This window comes from Dreissena polymorpha, chromosome 1, assembly GCF_020536995.1.
Source record: "Dreissena polymorpha isolate Duluth1 chromosome 1, UMN_Dpol_1.0, whole genome shotgun sequence".
NCBI classification, from domain to species: Eukaryota; Metazoa; Mollusca; class Bivalvia; order Myida; family Dreissenidae; genus Dreissena; species Dreissena polymorpha.
The window spans coordinates 125,169,130-125,189,755 of NC_068355.1; the positions used below are offsets into that span (position 1 = coordinate 125,169,130).

General features: G+C 34.9%; 1 protein-coding gene across 1 annotated transcript in view; it reads right to left on the minus strand.

The window, feature by feature from the left end:
• Positions 1 to 20,626, minus strand: part of LOC127848557 (receptor-type tyrosine-protein phosphatase eta-like) — a 415,812-nt gene that overhangs the window by 323,054 nt on the left and 72,132 nt on the right. Inside the window, exons 8-13 of the mRNA XM_052381095.1 lie at positions 16,007 to 16,144; positions 10,968 to 11,261; positions 5,174 to 5,476; positions 4,593 to 4,784; positions 4,197 to 4,301; positions 3,415 to 3,596 (exon numbers count right to left, since the gene is read on the minus strand). Coding sequence (XP_052237055.1) covers positions 3,415 to 3,596; positions 4,197 to 4,301; positions 4,593 to 4,784; positions 5,174 to 5,476; positions 10,968 to 11,232 — 1,047 coding nt within the window. The 5' untranslated portion in view covers positions 11,233 to 11,261; positions 16,007 to 16,144. The remainder of the gene's footprint in view (positions 1 to 3,414; positions 3,597 to 4,196; positions 4,302 to 4,592; positions 4,785 to 5,173; positions 5,477 to 10,967; positions 11,262 to 16,006; positions 16,145 to 20,626) is intronic.

Here is a 20,626-nt window from a genome sequence, read left to right on the forward strand (position 1 = left end):
GAGCAATCAGGTGAGCTAAAAACAAGAGCTGTCACCATAGGATGATAAATGCCCCCTATACACGCTTTCATAGAAGTTACAGCATTTTTCGAAACCTAAACGCAGATTTCGAAACCTTAACGCGGACCCTTAGTTCAAGGTCAAGGTCACAGGGGTCAAAATTTGTGTGCGTATGGAAAGGCCTTGTCCATATAAACATGCATACCAAATATGAAGGTTATATCTCAAGTGACATAGAAGTTATGAGCGTTTTTCGAATCCTAAACGCAGATTTCTAAACCTAAACACAGACCCTAACTTCAAGATAAAGATCACAGGGGTAAAAAATTGTGTGCGTATGGAAAGGCCGTGTCCATATACACATGCATACCAAATATGAAGATTATATCTCAAAGGACTTAGAAGTTATGAACATTTTTCGAAATCTAAACGCAGATTTCGAAACCTAAACGCGGACCCTTAGTTCAAGGTCAAGGTCACAGGGGTAAACAAGGGACAAAATTGTCACAAAACCAGGTTTTCATTGTGAAAAAAAAATCTGATAAAGGGAGAAAACTCAAATTGAACTTTTGAAATGACCAAAAAAAATTAACCCCCTTTGTAATTTTTTTTTTTTTTTAAATCTATTTTTAGTCGTGGCGACCTTGACATTGGAGATATTGACGTGATTCTTTCGTGGGACACACCGTCCCATGATGGTGAACAAATGTGCCAAATGATTTTAAAATCTCACAATGAATGACATAGTTATGGCCAGGACAAGCTCATTTATGGCTATTTTTGACCTTTGAACTCAAAGTGTGACCTTGACCTTGGAGATATCGACGTAATTATTTCGCGCGACACACCGTCCAATGATGGTGAACAAATGTGCCAAATGATTTTAAAATCTGACGATGAACGACATAGTTATGGCTCGGACAAGCTCATTTATGGCCATTTTTGACCTTTGAACTCAAAGTGTGACCTTGACCTTGGAGATATCGACGTAATTATTTCGCGCGACACACCGTCCAATGATGGTGAACAAATGTGCCAAATGATTTAAAAATCTGACAATGAACGACATAGTTATGGCCCGGACAAGCTTATTCCGCCAGCCCGCCAGCCCGCCAGCCCGCCAGCCAGCCCGCCAGCCAGCCAGCCAGCCAGCCCGCCCGCATTCGCCAATCTAATAACCAGTTTTTTCCTTCGGAAAACCTGGTTAAAAATTGTGTGCGTAAGGAAAGGCCTTGTCCATATACACACGAATACCAAATATGAAGGTTATATCTCAAGGGACATAGAAGTTATTAGCATTTTTCAAAACCTAAACATAGATTTCGAAACCTAAACGCGGACCCTAAGTTCAACGTCCAGGTCACAGGGGTAAATTTTTTTGTGCGTATGGAAAGGCCTTGTCCATATACACATGCATACCAAATATGAAGGATATATCTCAAGGGACATAGAAGTTATGAGCATTTTTCAAAACCTAAACGCAGATTTTGAAACCTAAACACGGACCCTATTTCAAGGTCAAGGTCACAGGGGTAATAATTGTGTGCGCATCGAAAGGCCTTGTCCATATACACATGCATACCAAATATGAAGGTTATATCTCAAAGAACATAGAAGTTATGAGCATTTTTCGAAACCTAAAAGCAGATCTAAATGGAAAGGCCTTGTCCATATACACATGCATACCAAATATAAAGGTTATATCTCAAGGGATATAGAAGTTATGAGCATTTTTCGAAACCTAAACGCAGATTTCGAAACCTAAACGCGGACCCTAAGTTCAAGGTCAAGGTCACAGGGGTTAAAAATTGTGTGCGTATGGAAAGGCCTTGTCCATATAGACATGCATACCAAAAATGAAGGTTATATCTCAAGGGATATAGAAGTTATGAGCATTTTTCGAAACCTAAACGCAGATTTGGAAACCTAAACGCGGACCCTAAGTTCAAGGTCAAGGTCACAGGGCTAAAAAAATGTGTGCGTAAGGAAAGGCCTTGTCTATGTACACATGCATACCGAATATGAAGGTTATATCTCAAGGGACATAGAAGTTATGAGCATTTTTGGAAACCTTAATGCAAAGTGTGACAGAAAGACGGACAGACGGACAGACAGACAGACAGACGGACGGACGGACAGTCCGATCACTATATGCCCCCTTTTCTTCGAAAGAGGGCATAAAAACATCCAACCTGGAATAATAATTAACACATAAATAAAACACAACTACACTGTATTATTATGAGAACATTTATACTCAAAGGGGAGTAACTACTGTATTCTTAAATGCAATATTTAGAAGAGTTGTCTCATAGTAACATGACCTTAATTCATGATTGTTTGCAAGCCTTTTTACTATTTAAATATAAGAAAATTTGCCACATCCCCCTGGCAACCAAGTTTTTTAACAAACCGGAACCATTTTCAAACTTTATTCAACTATCTAGGAAACAAAAGTTCTGACAAAATTTCATGAAAATTGGGCCAAAATGTGACTTCTAGAGTGTTGACATGTTTTCACTATATACATATAGAGAACAATGCCCCGCCAACTGGCGGCCATGTTTTTTCACCAATCTGGACCATTTTCGAACTCATCCGAGAAATCAATAAAACCAATGTTTTGACCAACTTTCATGATGATTGGGCAAAAATTGTGACTTCCAGAGTGTTTACAAGGTTTCTCTATAGCTAAATATTGAAAACTGCCCCGCCAGCTGGCGGCCATGTTTTTCAATGGACCGGAACCACTTTTGAACTCAACCAACATATCATTTAGAAAACAAAGTTACATGAAGATTGGGCAAGAAATGTTACTTCTACAGTGTTTACAATTTTTTTCTCTTTTTTGCCCTAGTTACCTAGTTTTTGACCCGGGACGACCCAGTTTCGAACTCTACCGAGATTTCATTGGGACCAAGCTTCTGACCAAGTTACATGACGATCGGACAAATAAAATGTGGCCTCTAGAGTGTTAACGAACAAATGTTAACGGACGGACGTACGACGGACAAAGACCGGTCACAAAAGCTCACCTGAGCAATCAGGTGAGCTAAAAATATATGTAATGGTGGCCCTGCTGTACTCATATCAATGAATATTTTCTGTAATGTCTTAATCGCCTTAGCAGACAGAAAAGCACAAAATTGCATTTAAATATTTAAAAGAATTTGCATTGAATAAAAAGAAACAAAAAATATCTTCCAAGAATATCCCAGAAGCAGTATTTTTTTAAAGAAAGGTTTAAAGACATTATATTTGCAACCTCCTTTTGCTGGACAAATTTTAATTGTAGACCCGGTAACCACATTTAAAATGGTAATTTATATGTCAACAGTTACTGGCCAGCACTAACCATATAAATGTACATCTCATCTTATTATATATATCATGTTATCTTTTTTAAAAACTCACTAGGTTGGAAGCGCAGTTTGAGCAAACGTACAAGTGCTGCACACATGGCGCGTCCAATGCCTTGGCTTGGAGCACATATCCTAGCAACTCCTTACTATATGTGTTAAAAGGTTTAATCCATGTCACATTGATACTTCGACTGGTTATAGTTTCGATCAGCAGATTTTGAGGCGCCTCAGACACTATAAAAAAGTCCGAAAATGACTATCAGATATTTCTCATGCTGATTTTACAGTTTAAAAGCACATTGGATATTCTAAGATTACACATAATTAGATTTCGACGAACCAAGATGGAAATATAATGTACATACTTCTGTAACAAATGATGAGCAGAGTCTTATATTAGTTTTAGATTTCAACAGAAATTAACTGTTAAATAAATCCATATTCTTAAAAAGTAGCATGCTAATTTGAAGAAAAACATTCATGCAATTTTGCAAAATTTCAGACAGATCTTGTTTCAAATACATTTTTATGTTCATATTCGACCATAACTTGCAGCTTCACATAGCCAAATAAATAGTATTTTATAGGACATAACAATGTATAAATGTGAAAGAAAGTAAAGGAACTTTAATTAAATTTAATGTTTGCATCTGCAGTGATGTTCTTAAATAGTATGAAATTCATGAACTTATAATTATTACATTCAGATAACCTTAATAATTTTAAACCAAGTTATGATATAGATATGAAATATGGTATCTTTAAACATCAATGGTACATATTCAAAACAGTTCTAAGTTCATAATACGCATTTAAAAAAAGATGACATCTTACATTTTGCCTTTGTTTTACATGCATCAGGACCACCAGATGATATTCCAGGAGATACTGACTTATATTTCTCATTCTCAGTATAAACATAGAAGGCATAATAAGCTCCTGAAAGACAACAACAACATAGTTTTTTCAAATTAAAAGAAACATATTCAACAAACCGATGACTGTAACCAAATAAAACAAGAGCTTTTTGAGCAACAGTGAAGTCATAACCTTGACAGTTAAACAAGCGGGTCAGAAGGCTGAAGGCCGCTCACTGAAACCTGAAGGTACTTAAATGTATAAACAGGTCTTGTGATGCTTGGTTAAGATACACTATTATGTGAATTTAGAATAAGACACCAAACTCGGTATATGTTATCTTGCATAATATATTGCGTATTCAAATCTTACCTGGACTCAGGCCAGATACAATAAATGTGTCAGTGACTCCAGGTGTGCTGACATTGACTGATGAGTTTGATGACTTAGCTTCTATATTGTATCTAACTAGATCTCCATTAGGTTCCAAAGGGCTTGACCACGCGAGTTTTATTGATGTGTCCATTCTCTCAATACATATTATATTCAGGGGAGCAGTGGGAACTGAAAACATATAAATAACTTTCACAATACACAAAATCATGACAATAAAAGATTCTGAAAGAACCTAGAAAGTTGTTGAATTCATAATGATATTTCACATAAATTAGATAAAAAATGTGTTACTGCTCAAAGCTGTGAATACCTTATTTGCCATTACAGATAATTTTTTAAACATGAGGTATTTTCAGAACGGTAGATCTAAATAATCTATGTATTTACAAAAGCCAATACTTCAAAAGGTAACTATTTTTAAATCATATAGTAAACAGTCTCTTAAGTTTGAAAATGAATTTTTTTACCAAAATGTTAACAACACATTTCAGTACATATTGAGTGCATATTGTAAACCAATGTCACACACATTAGAACGAATGGAAGTAACGTCTTACCTTGTACATCAGTTTTGATGGGCCACAATAATGGTTCACTTTCTTGATCTGGCTTAGTGTCTACACGTTCACTTAATGAAACTATTTGTATTATATATGTCGCACCATTTTTAAATCTACTATCAAAGATTTGGGCTGATGTCCCTGTATATAGGTGAGATTGTGTTGGCGATGTAAAATTTGTCACAGACACCAAGTAACCCTGTGCAAAACCTGCAGATGCATTCCATGAAAATGAGATAGTTTTGTCATTCCCTAGAACATCTGAATCTTCTATGCTTTTTTTAGTTGGAGGATCTGGCTCTGAAAAAAACAACATGAATTCTGAAATTTCAAGACAAGTAAACAAGATTTTCACTCTGTGAATTCATTACATTGTAATGTTTTTAAAATTATGTTTACACAAAGTGTTTATTCAGATTTCTCATTATAAAAATTAAGGCCCCTATTTTTGACAAATTACAAGCTAAACAAGAGATGTGTTTGTCAGAAACACAATGCCCCCTATTGCGCCGCTTTGAAGCTATATATTTGACCTTTGACCTTGAAGGATGACCTTGACCTTTCACCACTCAAAATGAGCAGCTCCATAAGATACACATGCATGCCAAATATCAAGTTGCTATCTTCAATAATGCAAAAGTTATTGCAAAACTATAACCAAGGTTAAAGTTTTGGGACACACACAATGAATGACAGACAGACGTCAGAAAGACAAGCCAAAAAAAATATACCCCTGATCTTTCGATCTGGGGGCATAAAAAACAAAACTAGGCCTATTGGTTCATTTCAATCTCATTTACCCATTTATGCCTAGCATATAGAAAAAATGCCTTGGCAAACAGCGTAGACCCAGATGAGACGCCGCATGATGCGACGTCTCATCTGGGTCTGCGCTGTTTTCTTAAAGGAATTTCTGTAAGAAATATTCTAAATATAGAAATAAATAAACATGACATCCCTAATTTTGGAAATAAATTGATCCAATTTAGAAGGATGGGAGAGTCCACTAGGCATAAATGAGTTAAAATTTAATCAAACACATTTGTGTAGGGATAAAAGCTGTCTATCTATTTTATATGTTGGCAATTTTTCAGAAGACAAAGTTTTCTCCTGGTACTATATATATATAAATATATTTACTCAAATGAGTAAAGCTGTATGTTTCAGTGCAAGACACAGATGGAATTTAAACATGCACATGTCTATTGTTCAGCCATTTAAAGCTGAACTTGCAGTAGCAGATTAAGTCAGTGCATTCACGCCTCAAGAGCATTTTTTGTCATCAGAGATTAAATGCCATTTAACTGGCTAACTGTTTCCAGTGACATGGTGGTGTTAAAGCTTATTTGATGTTGTAGCATCAGTTTTTCACTTGGATTGGAACAATCGAATCAAATTAAAATATAACTTCAATTATTGGCTTTTAATCTTCTTAGTTATTATTTTGTAATGCATTGTTTTCAACAGGTGAAGTTTGAAAATGACAAAACAAGCATAAGACAACCTTGGTCATGTGGCTTATTTCTATTTGAAAACTAGGCTGATCTTATAACTGTAAACGGGTAGAAGGCAAATTGTGTCTTGTTTATTTAGGAAAATTATCATACGTCAGTATTTCGTCATGATGCATTTGATCATGTATATCGGACAGATAGCTGTAATATCAATATATGAAAACCTTAATTGAAAATAGGACACGACAATCTGTAGGTGAAGTGTTATTTTTATATTGTTATATATTGTCACGAACCAACAAAACCATAAACCATGTAAACAGAATAATTCATAATGTCAAACTTTGATTGTTATAAATGTTTAATTCATGCAATTAAGAACTGAAGTGCTAAGTTTGAATCTTCTGATTTTTCCTTTTAATTGGTGACCATTAAGTTAAACAAGGATATCAGTAAAACTGATGGATGCTCCCCAATAATGCTTTGTCGAAATATGGGTTAATTGTGTGGAAAAAAGTGAGACCTTGAGAAAATCTAATATTAGCCTCAGTGAGCTTGACCTTGACCCCAGTGACCTCAAACCTCATCAAAAGGTAGAGGTCCATGCAAGATACCTACATGCCAAATATGAAAGAGATCGGTAAAGTATTGAAGGTGCTATGAGAAACTTTAACAAAAGTGAGACCGAAAAATCTATTATTAGCTTTGGTGACATTGACCTTGACCCCAGTGACCTCAAACTTCATCAAAAGGTAGAGGTCCATGCAAGGTATCTACATGCCAAATATGAAAGAGTATTGAAGGTGGTATGAGAAACTGTAACAAAAGTGTACCAGAAAAATCTATTATTAGCCTTGGTGACCTTGACCCCAGTGACCTGAAATGTCATCAAAAGGTAGAGGTCCATGCAAGGTACCTACATGCCAAATATGAAAAAGATCGGTAAAGTATTGAAGGTGCTATGAGATACTGTAACAAAAGTGTGACAGAAAAATCTATTATTAGCCTTAGTGACCTTAACCCCAGTGACCTCAAGCGTCATCAAAAGGTAGAGGTCCATGCAAGGTATCCACATGCCAAATATGAAAGGGATCGGTAAAGTATTGAAGGTGCTATGAGAAACTGTAACAAAAGTCTATTATTAGCCATTATAATTCCTCTAATATAAACTGGCCAAGATTTCTGCGGCAATTACATGTACGTCATGAGTCGTCTACATGATTTAACTATAGGTAATACATGCCTACAAGTGCTCTCGCTCATAAAGTGTGCGCTTGGTCAATATTGATTGTCCAATACAATGACGCTCCATCTTTAGGCGGGTTTAAGTTGGGTAAAGCGATACATGTAATTGCCAGGGGATCGTACATCTGCTTTCAAAATTTTCCGCGAAGTAATTATCGTTTTGATCTTTAGAATGGCTAGTTGGAGAAACTGCAAAAATACACTGTTCGGAAAAGTTCAAGCATCCCGCGGACTCTGATTTTCAAATTCAAAGGCCCCGGCCTGGGACTGTTAAAATGCCTGTGGAAAGCACTGTTGTGTCAAATATGATTAAAAACAAAAAAGACTACTTATTTAAAGTGTTGACATTCAATGGCAAAAACTTTTTTGTTAGCCAGTAGGAACCTGAAAACAAGTTAATCTAATTAGCTAGTTAAGCTATCTAAAAAGTTATGAAAATCGTTTCAAACAAGTAGCAAAAACAATATACCTTAAAAACTCAAGTGTTATGTCTATACCCTCCTACGTTTGGGAGATACAAATTGGTATGAAAATTTGCCATTTTGTGTATGTTCACTCCATAATTGGGTCAAAATTGGCACGCTTCACAAGTGGTAAGCTTGTGTGTATTTATTTTTGGATAAAAACTTTGTAGCGCAGAGAACATTGAGATCTGCTGATTTCGGTTAAAAGTGTCTTTGGTCTTTTTTAACACAATTATATTGCAAATAATTTGAAATAAATATTTACTCTTAATGAATTTCAAATCAAATACGCTGTATCTTTATCGTTCAAGTCTTTTAGTTGAGTCATTATTGAAACAGTTATTGTACTGTATACTGATTAAAGAGAACCTCTGGAAAAAACTGGATTTAGTGTCGGGAATTATGAAAACACTTTTAAAACATCTAATGACCTATTGTGTGTTGTGGGATAAATATGTTTGAATGCAACTGTGCAATTTGTCCATAATTACAGGTAATATATTGTTTTGAATGTCATATTTTTCAAATCAATAGATTCTTATAAGTGAAGAACAAAATAAAGTGATTCAAAATGTGAGAAAACAAATGACAGCAATCACTTTAACAAGGCATCTTTTATCTGAAATCAAGCATAAAAGAGAATTCAAATTTTCATGGATGAACATTTTGAATGCATACTTGGGAATATTTCATGATGGTTTATGTGCGTTGTATATGCCAATGCGTCTTATATGTGGAAAAAAAAATGTAAAAATTCAATGATGCGACTTACATTCTGGTGAGACCTATAACCCAAACAAGAGATGTGTTTGTCAGAAACACAATGCCCCCTATTGCGCTGCTTTGTAGCCATATATTTGACCTTTGACCTTGAAGGATGACCTTGGCCTTTCACCACTCAAAATGTGCAGCTCCATGAGCATTAAGTAAGAGATTGAATGGAGAAATGAAAATATGTTTATTTTTGACCTTTGACATTGAAGGATGACCTTGACCTTTCACCACTCAAAATGTTCAGCTCCAGGAGATACACATGCATGCCAAATATCAAGTTGCTATCTTCAATAGTGAAAAAGTTATGGCCAATGTTAAAGTTTTCGGACGGACAGACAGACGCCATATACTAGACATTTGACCTTGAAGGATGACCTTGACCTCCACCTTTCACCACTCAAAATGTGCAGCTCCATGAGATGCACATGCATGCCAAATATCAAGTTGCTATGTTAAATATTGAACAAGGGACAAAATTGTCACAAAACCAGGTTTTCATTGTGAAAAAAATATGATAAAGGGAGAAAACTCAAACTGAACTTTTGAAATGAACAAACAAAATTAACCCCCTTTGTAAGTTTGTTTTAAAAAAAAATATATTTTTAGTCGTGGCGACCTTGACATTGGAGATATTGACGTGATTCTTTCGTGCGATACACCGTCCCATGATGGTGAACAAATGGGCCAAATGATTTTAAAATCTCACAATGAATGACATAGTTATGGCCAGGACAAGCTCATTTATGGTCATTTTTGACCTTTGAACTCAAAGTGTGACCTTTTCCTTGGAGATATCGACGTAATTATTTCGCGCGACACACCGTCCAATGATGGTGAACAAATGTGCCGATTGATTTTAAAATCTGACAATGAACGACATAGTTATGGCCCGGACAAGCTTGTTCCGCCCGCCCGCCAGCCCGCCCGCATTCGCCAATCTAATAACCAGTTTTTTCCTTCGGAAAACCTGGTTAAAAAGTTGTGACCATGAAAGTTTTCGGACGGACAGACGGACTGACATACTGACTGACGGACAGTTCAACTGCTATATGCCACCCTACCAGGGGCATAAAAATACGTTTATTTTAACAGGGCCAAAATGCGTGTCTAATATGTTTCGTATGAACATGCAGAGAGTAGTCTGCGTTTCTGTACACTGATAAGTGTAACATCGTATACTACAATGACGTGGTGATGTTGCAAATGTTCCGGGGATTATGCTCAAATCAGCCAAGGGAATGAATGGAGTGTATTTATTTGTGTCTGCTGGCATTACTGTAATTATCGTAAACAAAGTTTTCGGACACCCTCTTCTTTAGCAAAAATAATTATTTTTTGTGACTCTTGATTTTCTGACATACAGGTTTTGGTCCATAATAAATGTCTCTAAATTTTCTGACAGTATATTTAACAGCGCTATTCTACGGACTTTGGCCCTATTTTTGCTTATCTTGTTATACTTCTAGCGTAGATTTTTACAACCCGATTAAGGTAATAAAACCTGGCAGATGTATGCCTGAGGGCAATGGACCATTACATTCGCGTAATTGGGTGAATAACCATGTATACTGGTAGAATTTTTTATTGTACATTGATTTATTGCTTTTATTTCAATATAATTATCATTTTCGAATACCATAATTTTGCCTCTTAATTTTCGGACAGCTGTAATTTTGGAATATTTTTCGTAACTAACATTTCCGACACTAATTAACAAAAAATTATTTTTAAGTGTCCAAAAGAGTAATTACAGTATTTTAAGGTCATTTAAGGTGAAAAGCTGGGTTAAGCAGCTGGGCCGAAAAATGGCCATGAACTCACTTTAGGGGAATGAGAAATGGCATTCTTACTTACTTGTTGCTTGTTTTGAGGTGATGGAAATTGTTCTCTCAGATTGGTCTTGTGTCTGATTGTTAACTGAGGTAACCATGACAGTGTAAGCCCTTCCAGGAGTCAGTCCAGATGTAGTTGCAGATCTGGAAGCCCCACTTAATCGCTGTTGTCTCGCTAAAACTCCGCCAGTAACTTGTGTCAATGCAACATCAAAAGCATTTATAAACAGCTCTTTACCAGCTGGTACAATCCATGAGACAGTCATAGTGGTGGTGGTCACTTGCATAGTTGTGATGGTAGCCTGTATATCAGAAGCTGAAATGTAAAAAGTTTTTGTAACAAGGGAGCAAAACACCCTTGTGTGGGCACATGAACCAAAAGGAAATTTATTGATCTGATCTGCTTTTGAGATTTTTGTGTAACTAATGTAACTTCTGACCAAGCTTATTTTACTCTTTATGACACAGATTTTATTTGTGCAGTGACATTATTGGAACAATTGTTCTCCCTGTTTTAAAATTTTAAAAAGAAAAGCTTCTTGTTAGTCGAGTGTTTTGAAACCATGAAGTATAAGTCTGGTGTACAAACTTGTTTTGAAACCATGAAATATAAGTCTGGTATAAAAACTATAATGTAATAACAGGAAAACTGGTTCACCTCATGGCAGCCTTATATTTTACTAGAAAATGTTTAAACTCTCACAATAATTGTTTATTGATTATTTTAAAAACAAAAGTTTTGTGCATGTTGCATGATGGTTGGGTAAAAATGAGATTTCTTGCTTGTTCACAATGTTTCAATAAAGTCACAAAAGAAAAACTGCCCCACCCTCCAGCAGTAATGTTTTAAACAGACTGGACATGGATATCAATAGGAAAATATATCTTTTGCAAGTTTCATGATGTTTAGGCAAAAACTCTGATTTCCAGAATGTTATAAAGGTATTTCAAGTTCATATACTAACTTAGTTTTTTCTCATTCAATTTAAATTATTTAATGTTAATTATTCTTTCAAATTTTCAAGAAGATTGGTCATATATGTACCCTCTAGAGTGTTCTTTATGTAAAATGTTTAATGATGAGTAATACAGACATGCCATGGCAAACAAAAACAAACAAGAAACCGTCGGAGACGGCTGATGCTCCCCAAAGGGTTTTTGTCACAATATTGCACTGTATATTCAGATAAAAGGAAACGTCTTGAGGGGCATAACTTTGGACAAAATAATACAATGGATGGTTAAGCAACTTAAAACTTTCAAAGGGCCATAACTCATCTAACCAGAACCCACTAACAACATGCGCATCTCCTCAAGGTAGTTAAGCTTCCCATAAAGCTTCATTGCATTCCAGTCAGTAGTTGGTTAGAAATAGCCCGGACAAGAATTGCACTATATGCACAGTTTATAGAAAATTTCAAAGGGCCATAACTCTGTGAAAAATCATCCGACCATAACCCGCTGATAATATGCACATCTCCTCTTGGTAGTGAAGCTTCCCATAAAGTTTCATTGAATTCCCGTAAAAAGTTGCTGAGAAATAGCTTGGACAAGAATTGCACTATATGTACAATGGAAAATTTCAAAGGGCCATAACTCTGTGAAAAATCATCCGACGAGAACCGGCTGATAATATGCACATCTCCTCTTGGTAGTGAAGCTTCCCATAAAGTTTAATTGAATTCCAGTCATTAGTTGCTGAGAAATAGCCCCGACAAGAATTGCACTATATGTACAAATAATGGAAAATTTGAAAAGGCCATAACTCTGTGAAAAATCATCCGACCAGGACTGGCTGATAATATGCACATCTCCTCTTGGTAGTAAAGCTTCCCATAAAGTTTCATTGAATTCCGGTCATTAGTTGCTGAGAAATAGCCCGGACAAGAATTGCACTATATGTACAGTTAATGGAAAATTTCAAAAGGCCATAACTCTGTGAAAAATCATCCGACCAGAACTGGCTGATAACATGTAATGTGTCAGACACACTGGTATTTCCCACAACAAACGTTTGAAAACAGAAATTCCCGATCCGGGTCGACAAATTTACAGGGTGCCGACTGTCCGCGTATGCAAAAAAACACTGGGTGGCGATTGTCCGGGTGCCGTTTGTCCTACAATCGGAAAACTGACATAGGGCAATAATTCAGCCAAATGTTGCCACATGCAACCAACATTCCTTTCTTTAGGATCATCTTCATAATATTGTCAAAGGCGAAATGCCATTCTTTTTAAAACCCTTAAACATCCATAATTTAATAAATTTAGTGCATATACAAATGTTTTTGCACCTCGCTTTGATTCAATACGGTGTTATAAGCGAGAACCAATATGACAAAGTCGCAAATTTTCTCACATTCCAATCCACTGGCCATTTTCATTCGAACTGGTAGTGACATAAGCTTGACCGTGTTCATTTGCCCGCAATTACAAACCGGCATAATAGGGCTTTACTTTGGATGTGAAATTTCTTGCAACTTTTGTAAGAAAATTGGATGAAAATGGAATATGATAGCGATTGTGAAGAATTTTTTGTTGAACTGTACATGTATGAGACAGAATTAAGTGACTGTCAGTCGGAATTTTCTGAATCTGACTCGGACAGCTAGACATCTTTTGCCGATGTACAATATGACCATCATTAAGGGAATATGGATTGGTAAAAATATAATTCATTTTGTTTAATGCACAAGCCCGACACAAAAATTAATTTATTTTTCATTTCATTGATTGTAATTCTTCAGTATGATCTCGTTGACTATGACTACGTTGTAGGGTTCATAATTATAGACACAAAACGGATACTTGCAATAATTCTGAATGGATTTATTGAACCTTCTAATACAACTTCCGTTATAATAATGTGATGAAATAAAACAAGAGATGTGTTTGTCAGAAACACAATGCCCCCTAATGCACCGCTTTGATTATTTTTTTTGCCTTTGACCTTGAAGGATGACCTTGACCTTTCACCACTCAAAATGTGAAGCTCCATGAGATACAGATCCATTGCTATCTTCAATATAGCGAAAGTTATGACCAAGGTTAAAGTTTTGGGACACACACACACACACGCACACACAGACACATACAATGACAGACAGGCCAAAAACAATATACCCCTGATCATTCGATCCAGGGGCATAAAAAGGGCATGTGTAGATAAAAGGGTGTAGGGTGGGACCTTGGTGTGACAGGATGCTGCACCCCTGTGGTAGGCCTTAGTCTGATAGCGATCAATGTTTATAATACAAAATTGATTTGATTGGGGGAGGTCTCATACCTTATGATGCCACACTGTGTCTGGCAGCTAAATATCAACTTATCAACTTAAATATCAAATAAATATATATCCATTAATAAGAGACATTTGAACACCCAAATTACAATAAACTCCATGACACCATCTGTACGGAAGAAAATACACAGCACTGGTAACTTCTGAGATTTGCCTTAGAAGCTGGGTATTTGCGAAAGTTAAGAAAAATAAGAAACCAATCATTCTCTTTAGACCTTAAATTCAATCCAGATAATTATTATTACTGAGAAATTCAAAGCTGTTGAGTGTTTATGAAATAAATACTTATAATTATGATCCTTGCACAAAACCCTTAGCATATTATATTTTATTGACAACATTTGAATATAACGTACTAAATCATTTAGTAAATGGTGTTAGCAAACAATATTAATTTTATTAATATTATTCTAATTGGCTTAAAAAATTAGTAAACTGTAAATTATTTGGGTTAAATATTAGTATAACTAAGTTTACATGGTTATTTTTTTATTCTCTCATAATTTCTTATAAGTTAAGGAAATATACTTGATAAGCACACATACTATTTTTTACACCATCAATATTTTTGGTGACCCAGAACATAATTTAAATCATTTGTGAGTTGAAATGTTTTTGTCATTTTTATAGCTGTTCTGCTGATTCACCAATTAGTTGTCCATGATAAGCGATGGGTTCAAATAATGTTTTTTTGTTACCAAACCATTGATGCGTACATGCTTATAAAACATGGTTCAGATGTAAGTTGCTTTTGGGTGCATTAATTGGTTTGGACAAAACTTCTAAATACACACACCGGATTTCATAATTTAAAATGCCTTTGATATTTTCAGAAATTGCACAACAATATTCTAAATGTATAAGTATTACTAGAAACACAGAAATGCATTATTGTAATGCTTTTATGTAGAATACAGATAAACGTTTGTCATGCAAAATACTAACTGCAACATAAGATCAAAATAAAACTGAACAAAATACTAACAAAATAACTCGATATTGATTGTCAAAGTTGATGTTTTGTGCAAAGTGTTCATTAAGCTCCAATCCGTAATAACAATGGACAAGTTTCCATGTCATGCGCGTTGTGTCAAGTTCACATCACAACCAAAATAGGGGGTGGAAATAACCGAGCTGTTAACAAAAAACAAAACGATCGTTTTTTGATATCAAAATGTTTTTTTGCAATTTTTTTTTTGATGATTTCAATCGTTTTAGAACACGACCAACCCTGCTGTTAAAGAGGAGTTGAGAACACACAATTTTGGGACTTTAAATTTTAGAGAGGTAAAAACAAACAAAGGGCCATAATTCTGCCAATACTTGTTGCAGCCAAATTTGACTTTTTATGTTTATTTAAAAATTAAGGTGATTTATGTGTGCATGTTTTAGCAAGATCTACCCCATAATTAACAAAGTTCAAAAACACATGCTTCAGGGGACTATATATTTGTTAATGGGAAAACTGAAAAATGGTCATTATTCTGCAAAAATGTGTTGCAGCCAAATTCTTTTCTTTACAATCATCAATGCATTAAGGTCAAACAGCAGTGAAGGTTTGCGCAAGATCGCCCAAGTTGTTAGAGAGAAATTAAAATCACAAGTCCTAACATGATTAAAAGTGAGGTAACTTCTATGGTCAATGTTAATCAGAAGGAGCTTAACCAGTGTGCCCATTACTTGCCAAATCTTTTTGCCAAAACAGGTTTGCTCGGAAATTTTAATACTTAACAATGACAATACAAATCACACTAACTTACTTGATTGGCAACTTCCACTTGAATTCTGACCGTTGTCATCGTAAAATCCTTCATCGCACACACATTTGTTACTTTTGCAAACTGAATAGGTTGAAGAACATTCAATATTGTTGTAACACACATCGCCAAGTGGTTTGCCTGTAAAACAATTAGTAAGAAGTTAATAGCAAAATTGAAATAATTCAAAGTTCACCTAGAGTGAACCAGCTCAAGAAGTGGACAAGACATGGCAACTAAAACACCATCGAAGGAACTAAACAGGTTGAGCATGTAGTGTTTTGCATGTCAACATAAATCTGGATAGCTGAATATTCAGATATTATGATAGCATATTGATTTGTCACAAAATTGTTTTGTACTTTATAATCTTTGTATTCGCTCTTACTACAGACTTCCTTTCACTCAACAAAGTTGACTTTGTTACATTTAATCACTACTGAACATGGTTTGACTAAAAAATTACATCACCAATTTTTTATCAAAATGGATTTTATTCAGTATAATATGTTAAAAACGCTGAATTCAAAGTTTCAGTTTGAAATAGTGGGCTTTTAAAAAAAACCTTTAAGATTGACACATAACATGGGGTTTCATATTAAATCTTAATGAACTTAATTTAAAGCCATATTTCACAAAAGACAGAAAAATGTCAGCTATAATAAGTTTTTTCCTGCTTAAGGTTTGCAATTAACACAACATTTCTAGTTTTCTTGCAAGAGTTAGTATAATTCTTTCTTTGCAAAACACATTTTGTATTACATGGCTCACAATATAAAAGAAATTTTCACATTTAGATAATTATTTGTGATTCAACCAAAAGTTGCTGGACAGAAAAATTGTGCTTATATGCTTGCATGTTTATTGCACACGTAGTTAGCGTGTGGCTATGATATTAATTAGAGAAAAAATCATTTTGAATGATAAATTATCATATTATAACGAAAAATTAACTTTTCTGAAAAGAAAAAAATAAATCACTATCAAATATATATATTCATTTCTGCGTTGAATAAGACCAAGATCGTGAAAATTGCTGCAAAATTGTTGAAGTAATGGCTGTTCAAAACGATGCAGCCCGTTTTCGGGTGATTTCGAGTTGGATACCTTGTTATATATATTTGATAATAAATTTTGTTTTTCAGAAAAGTTGATTTTTCGTTATAATATGATAATTTATCATTCAAAATGATGTTTTCACTAATTAATATCATAGCCACACGCTAACAACCTGTGGTTTAATGTTGGGACTTCAGTTGAAAACCATTTTCGGAGCAATCTGTTTTATTAGTTTCATAGTAAATGAAACGCATAGAATGGGTGTTAAAGTCTAACATTTATCATCATTCAATATATTTTCTCCATTACATATCTGTAAACTTATATACTTTTACTGAAAAACAGAACAATGTATAACCAGTAATTTTGGAGTTGTATTCGCTCATATATATCCCTTTTGTCAAAACATAGCATTTTACACAATTGGTAAATAGACAGGCTAATCATATTTTCACACAAAACCCTAAATCCAGTTTTGTTTGAAGTTTCTGTTAAATCATCAAAAAGTACAATTACTGTTTCATAAATAACATTTTTAGAAGACTGTAATAATAAAAAATTTAGTGTGCTTGATTTGAAATTAAATTTATAGGAAATGTCAATCTAAATCATTTGCGATATGATTTTGTTATAATGCACTAAGAAACTTTTAACTGAAATTTCAAGATTTTAATGTTCTCTAGACAACAACTTTTTTATCAACCGGCAAATCCCTGCCAAATAAATTATGTTTATGGATGGGTGTAGAACTAAAAGAAAAGGTATAAGTGAAGGGTTGTGCCTTTTGTCAATTTAAAACAAGAGCTTGTCACAGAAGTGCCAAATCCCCGCCGAAATGTGTTTGCTTGTATGACAACATTTGTTTTAGAGAGTAGAATAATATTTGTAAAAACAAATAAAGGGAGATAATTCATTATGCTCCGGACAAAAATTTACTTTGAAATTAAATAAAGGGATATAATTCAAACACTAAGGTAGATAGAGTTATGGTTCTAAGTCACTGCACTTCTCCTAGTTGCCATCTGTTTAAGTTTGAAGTTTCAAGTAAATCCCTTCAGTAGATTTAGAGTTATGCTCCGGACAAAAATTTACTTTAAAATTATATAAAAGGGGAGATAATTCAAAAACTAAGGTAGATAGAGTTATGGTTCTTGGTCACTGCACTTCTCCTAGTTGCCATATATTTAAGTTTGAAGTTTCAAGTAAATCCCTTCAGTAGATTTAGAGTTATGCTCCGGACAAAAATTTACTTTAAAATTATATAAAAGGGGAGATAATTCAAAAACTAAGGTAGATAGAGTTATGGTTCTTGGTCACTGCACTTCTCCTAGTTGCCATATGTTTATATTTCAAGTTTCAAGTAAATCCCTTTAGTACATTTAGAGTTATGCTCCGGACAAAATTTACTTTAAAGTTATGTAAAAGGGGAGATAATTCAAAAACTTAGGTAGATAGAGTTATGGTTCTTAGTCACTGCACTTTTCCTACTTGTCATCTGTTTATATTTCAAGTTTCAAGTAAATCCCTTCAGTAGATTTAGAGTTATGCTCTGGACAAAAAATTACTTTTAAATTATATAAAAGGGGAGATAATTCAAAATCTAAGGTAGATAGAGTTATGGTTCGTGGTCACTGCACTTCTTCTAGTTGCCATCTGTTTATATTTCAAGTTTCAAGTAAATCCCTTCAGTAGATTTAGAGTTATGCTCCGGACAAAAATGTACTTTAAAATTATATAAAAGGGGAGATAATTCAAAAACTAAGGTAGATAGAGTTGTGGTTCTTGGTCACTGCACTTCTCCTAGTTGCCATCTGTTAATATTTCAAGTTTCAAGTAAATCCCTTCAGTAGATTTAGAGTTATGCTCCGGACAAAAATTTACATTAAAATCATATAAAAGGGGAGATAATTAAAAAACTAAGGTAGATAGAGTTGTGGTTCTTGGTCAGTGCACTTCTCCTAGTTGCCCTCTGTGTATATTTCAAGTTTCAAGTAAATCTCTTCAGTAGATTTAGAGTTATGATCCGGACAAAAATATACTTTAAAATCATATAAAAGGGGAGATAATTCAAAAACTAAGGTAGATAGAGTTATGGTTCTTGGTTACTGCACTTTTCCTAGTTGCCATCTGTTTATATTCTAAGTTTAAAGTAAATCCATTGAATAGATTTGGAGTTATGCTCCGGACAAAGTTTCAGCCGGACGGACAGACGGACAGGACCAATTACTATATCCCCTACGAAAAATATCCCCTCCGAAAATTTTTCGGCGGGGATAAAAAACTCATTTGTACCTGTGATGGGTTTGCAGACATAAAATGCAGATAGCATATTTTTCATGAATCAATAAACATTGATAGAATCATGACAAAAGGAGAAATTGCTTGTTACGAGCATTTTCTTAAATAGAAATCTTGCGTACTGAGTTATTGTGTAACCTTGACCCTTGATGTGAATCATATGACCTTACATGAAGTATATTGTTGATGTTGACCTTAACCCTAGACATGAACCTTGACCTTAACCCTAGACATGAATCTTACATATGACACACAGCAAGGAAGAAAATGGAGTAGAATTATGGAAGGTTATTATAAAAATCAACTGATGCATAGTAAAATAATGGCTAAACAATAACTATTTCTACAAATGTGTGACCTTTCATGTGTGACCTTGACACAAAAACACATAGGTCTTGCACTTCCTGGTAATTGAGAATAATTACATCAAAACATTTTGAGAATCCATTTTAGTATGGTAGAATCCTTACCAAATATGGCATAATAAATCAAAATGTGTGATTTTGACCTTTGTGCGTGACTTTGACCATGACCCTAGCAACCTGGATCTTATGTTTGACACTCAGCTAGATAATGGAGAACATTGCAATTTTGGACAGTTATTACAGAATCCCTTGATGCATAGTAAAGGAATGACTAAATAATGAATAATTCATCAAATGACCTTTGACCTCAATATGTGACCTTGGCCTTAGCCCCTAGGATTATGGGTGTTGAATGTGAAGCACCCCCAGATGATTTGAGACCAACTATGGCAAGTTCCATGGCTCTGGCTCATGTGTTAATGGAGATAAAGCTCCAAGCTTATATTAAAAAGCATTTGTTTATATACAAAAGGCCATGACCTAAGCCCCTAGGATTATGGGTGTTGAATGTGAAGCATCCCTAGATGATTGAGAACAACTATGGCAAGTTTCATGGCTCTGGCTCATGTGTTAATGGAGTTAAAACTCTGAGCTTATATTAAAAAGCATTTTTTTCAAGATACAAAGGGCCATAACTCCATTATAAACAGATGGTGTACATTGCCATTTGGCGTGCATCGTCCTCTTATCCTTAAATATACTCATACCAAGCCAAAGCACTTCCAAGATATGGCTCAGGACACAAAAATGCAGAACGGACGGAAGGACAGACAGAAAGACAGACGGACGGATGAACAATGCCAAACCAATATCCCTCCGCCTATGGCTGAGTATAAACAAGAGCACCGCATAGCAGGTGCCAACACTCGGCTGTGGGTGCAATTTTGAATAAATGACAGCT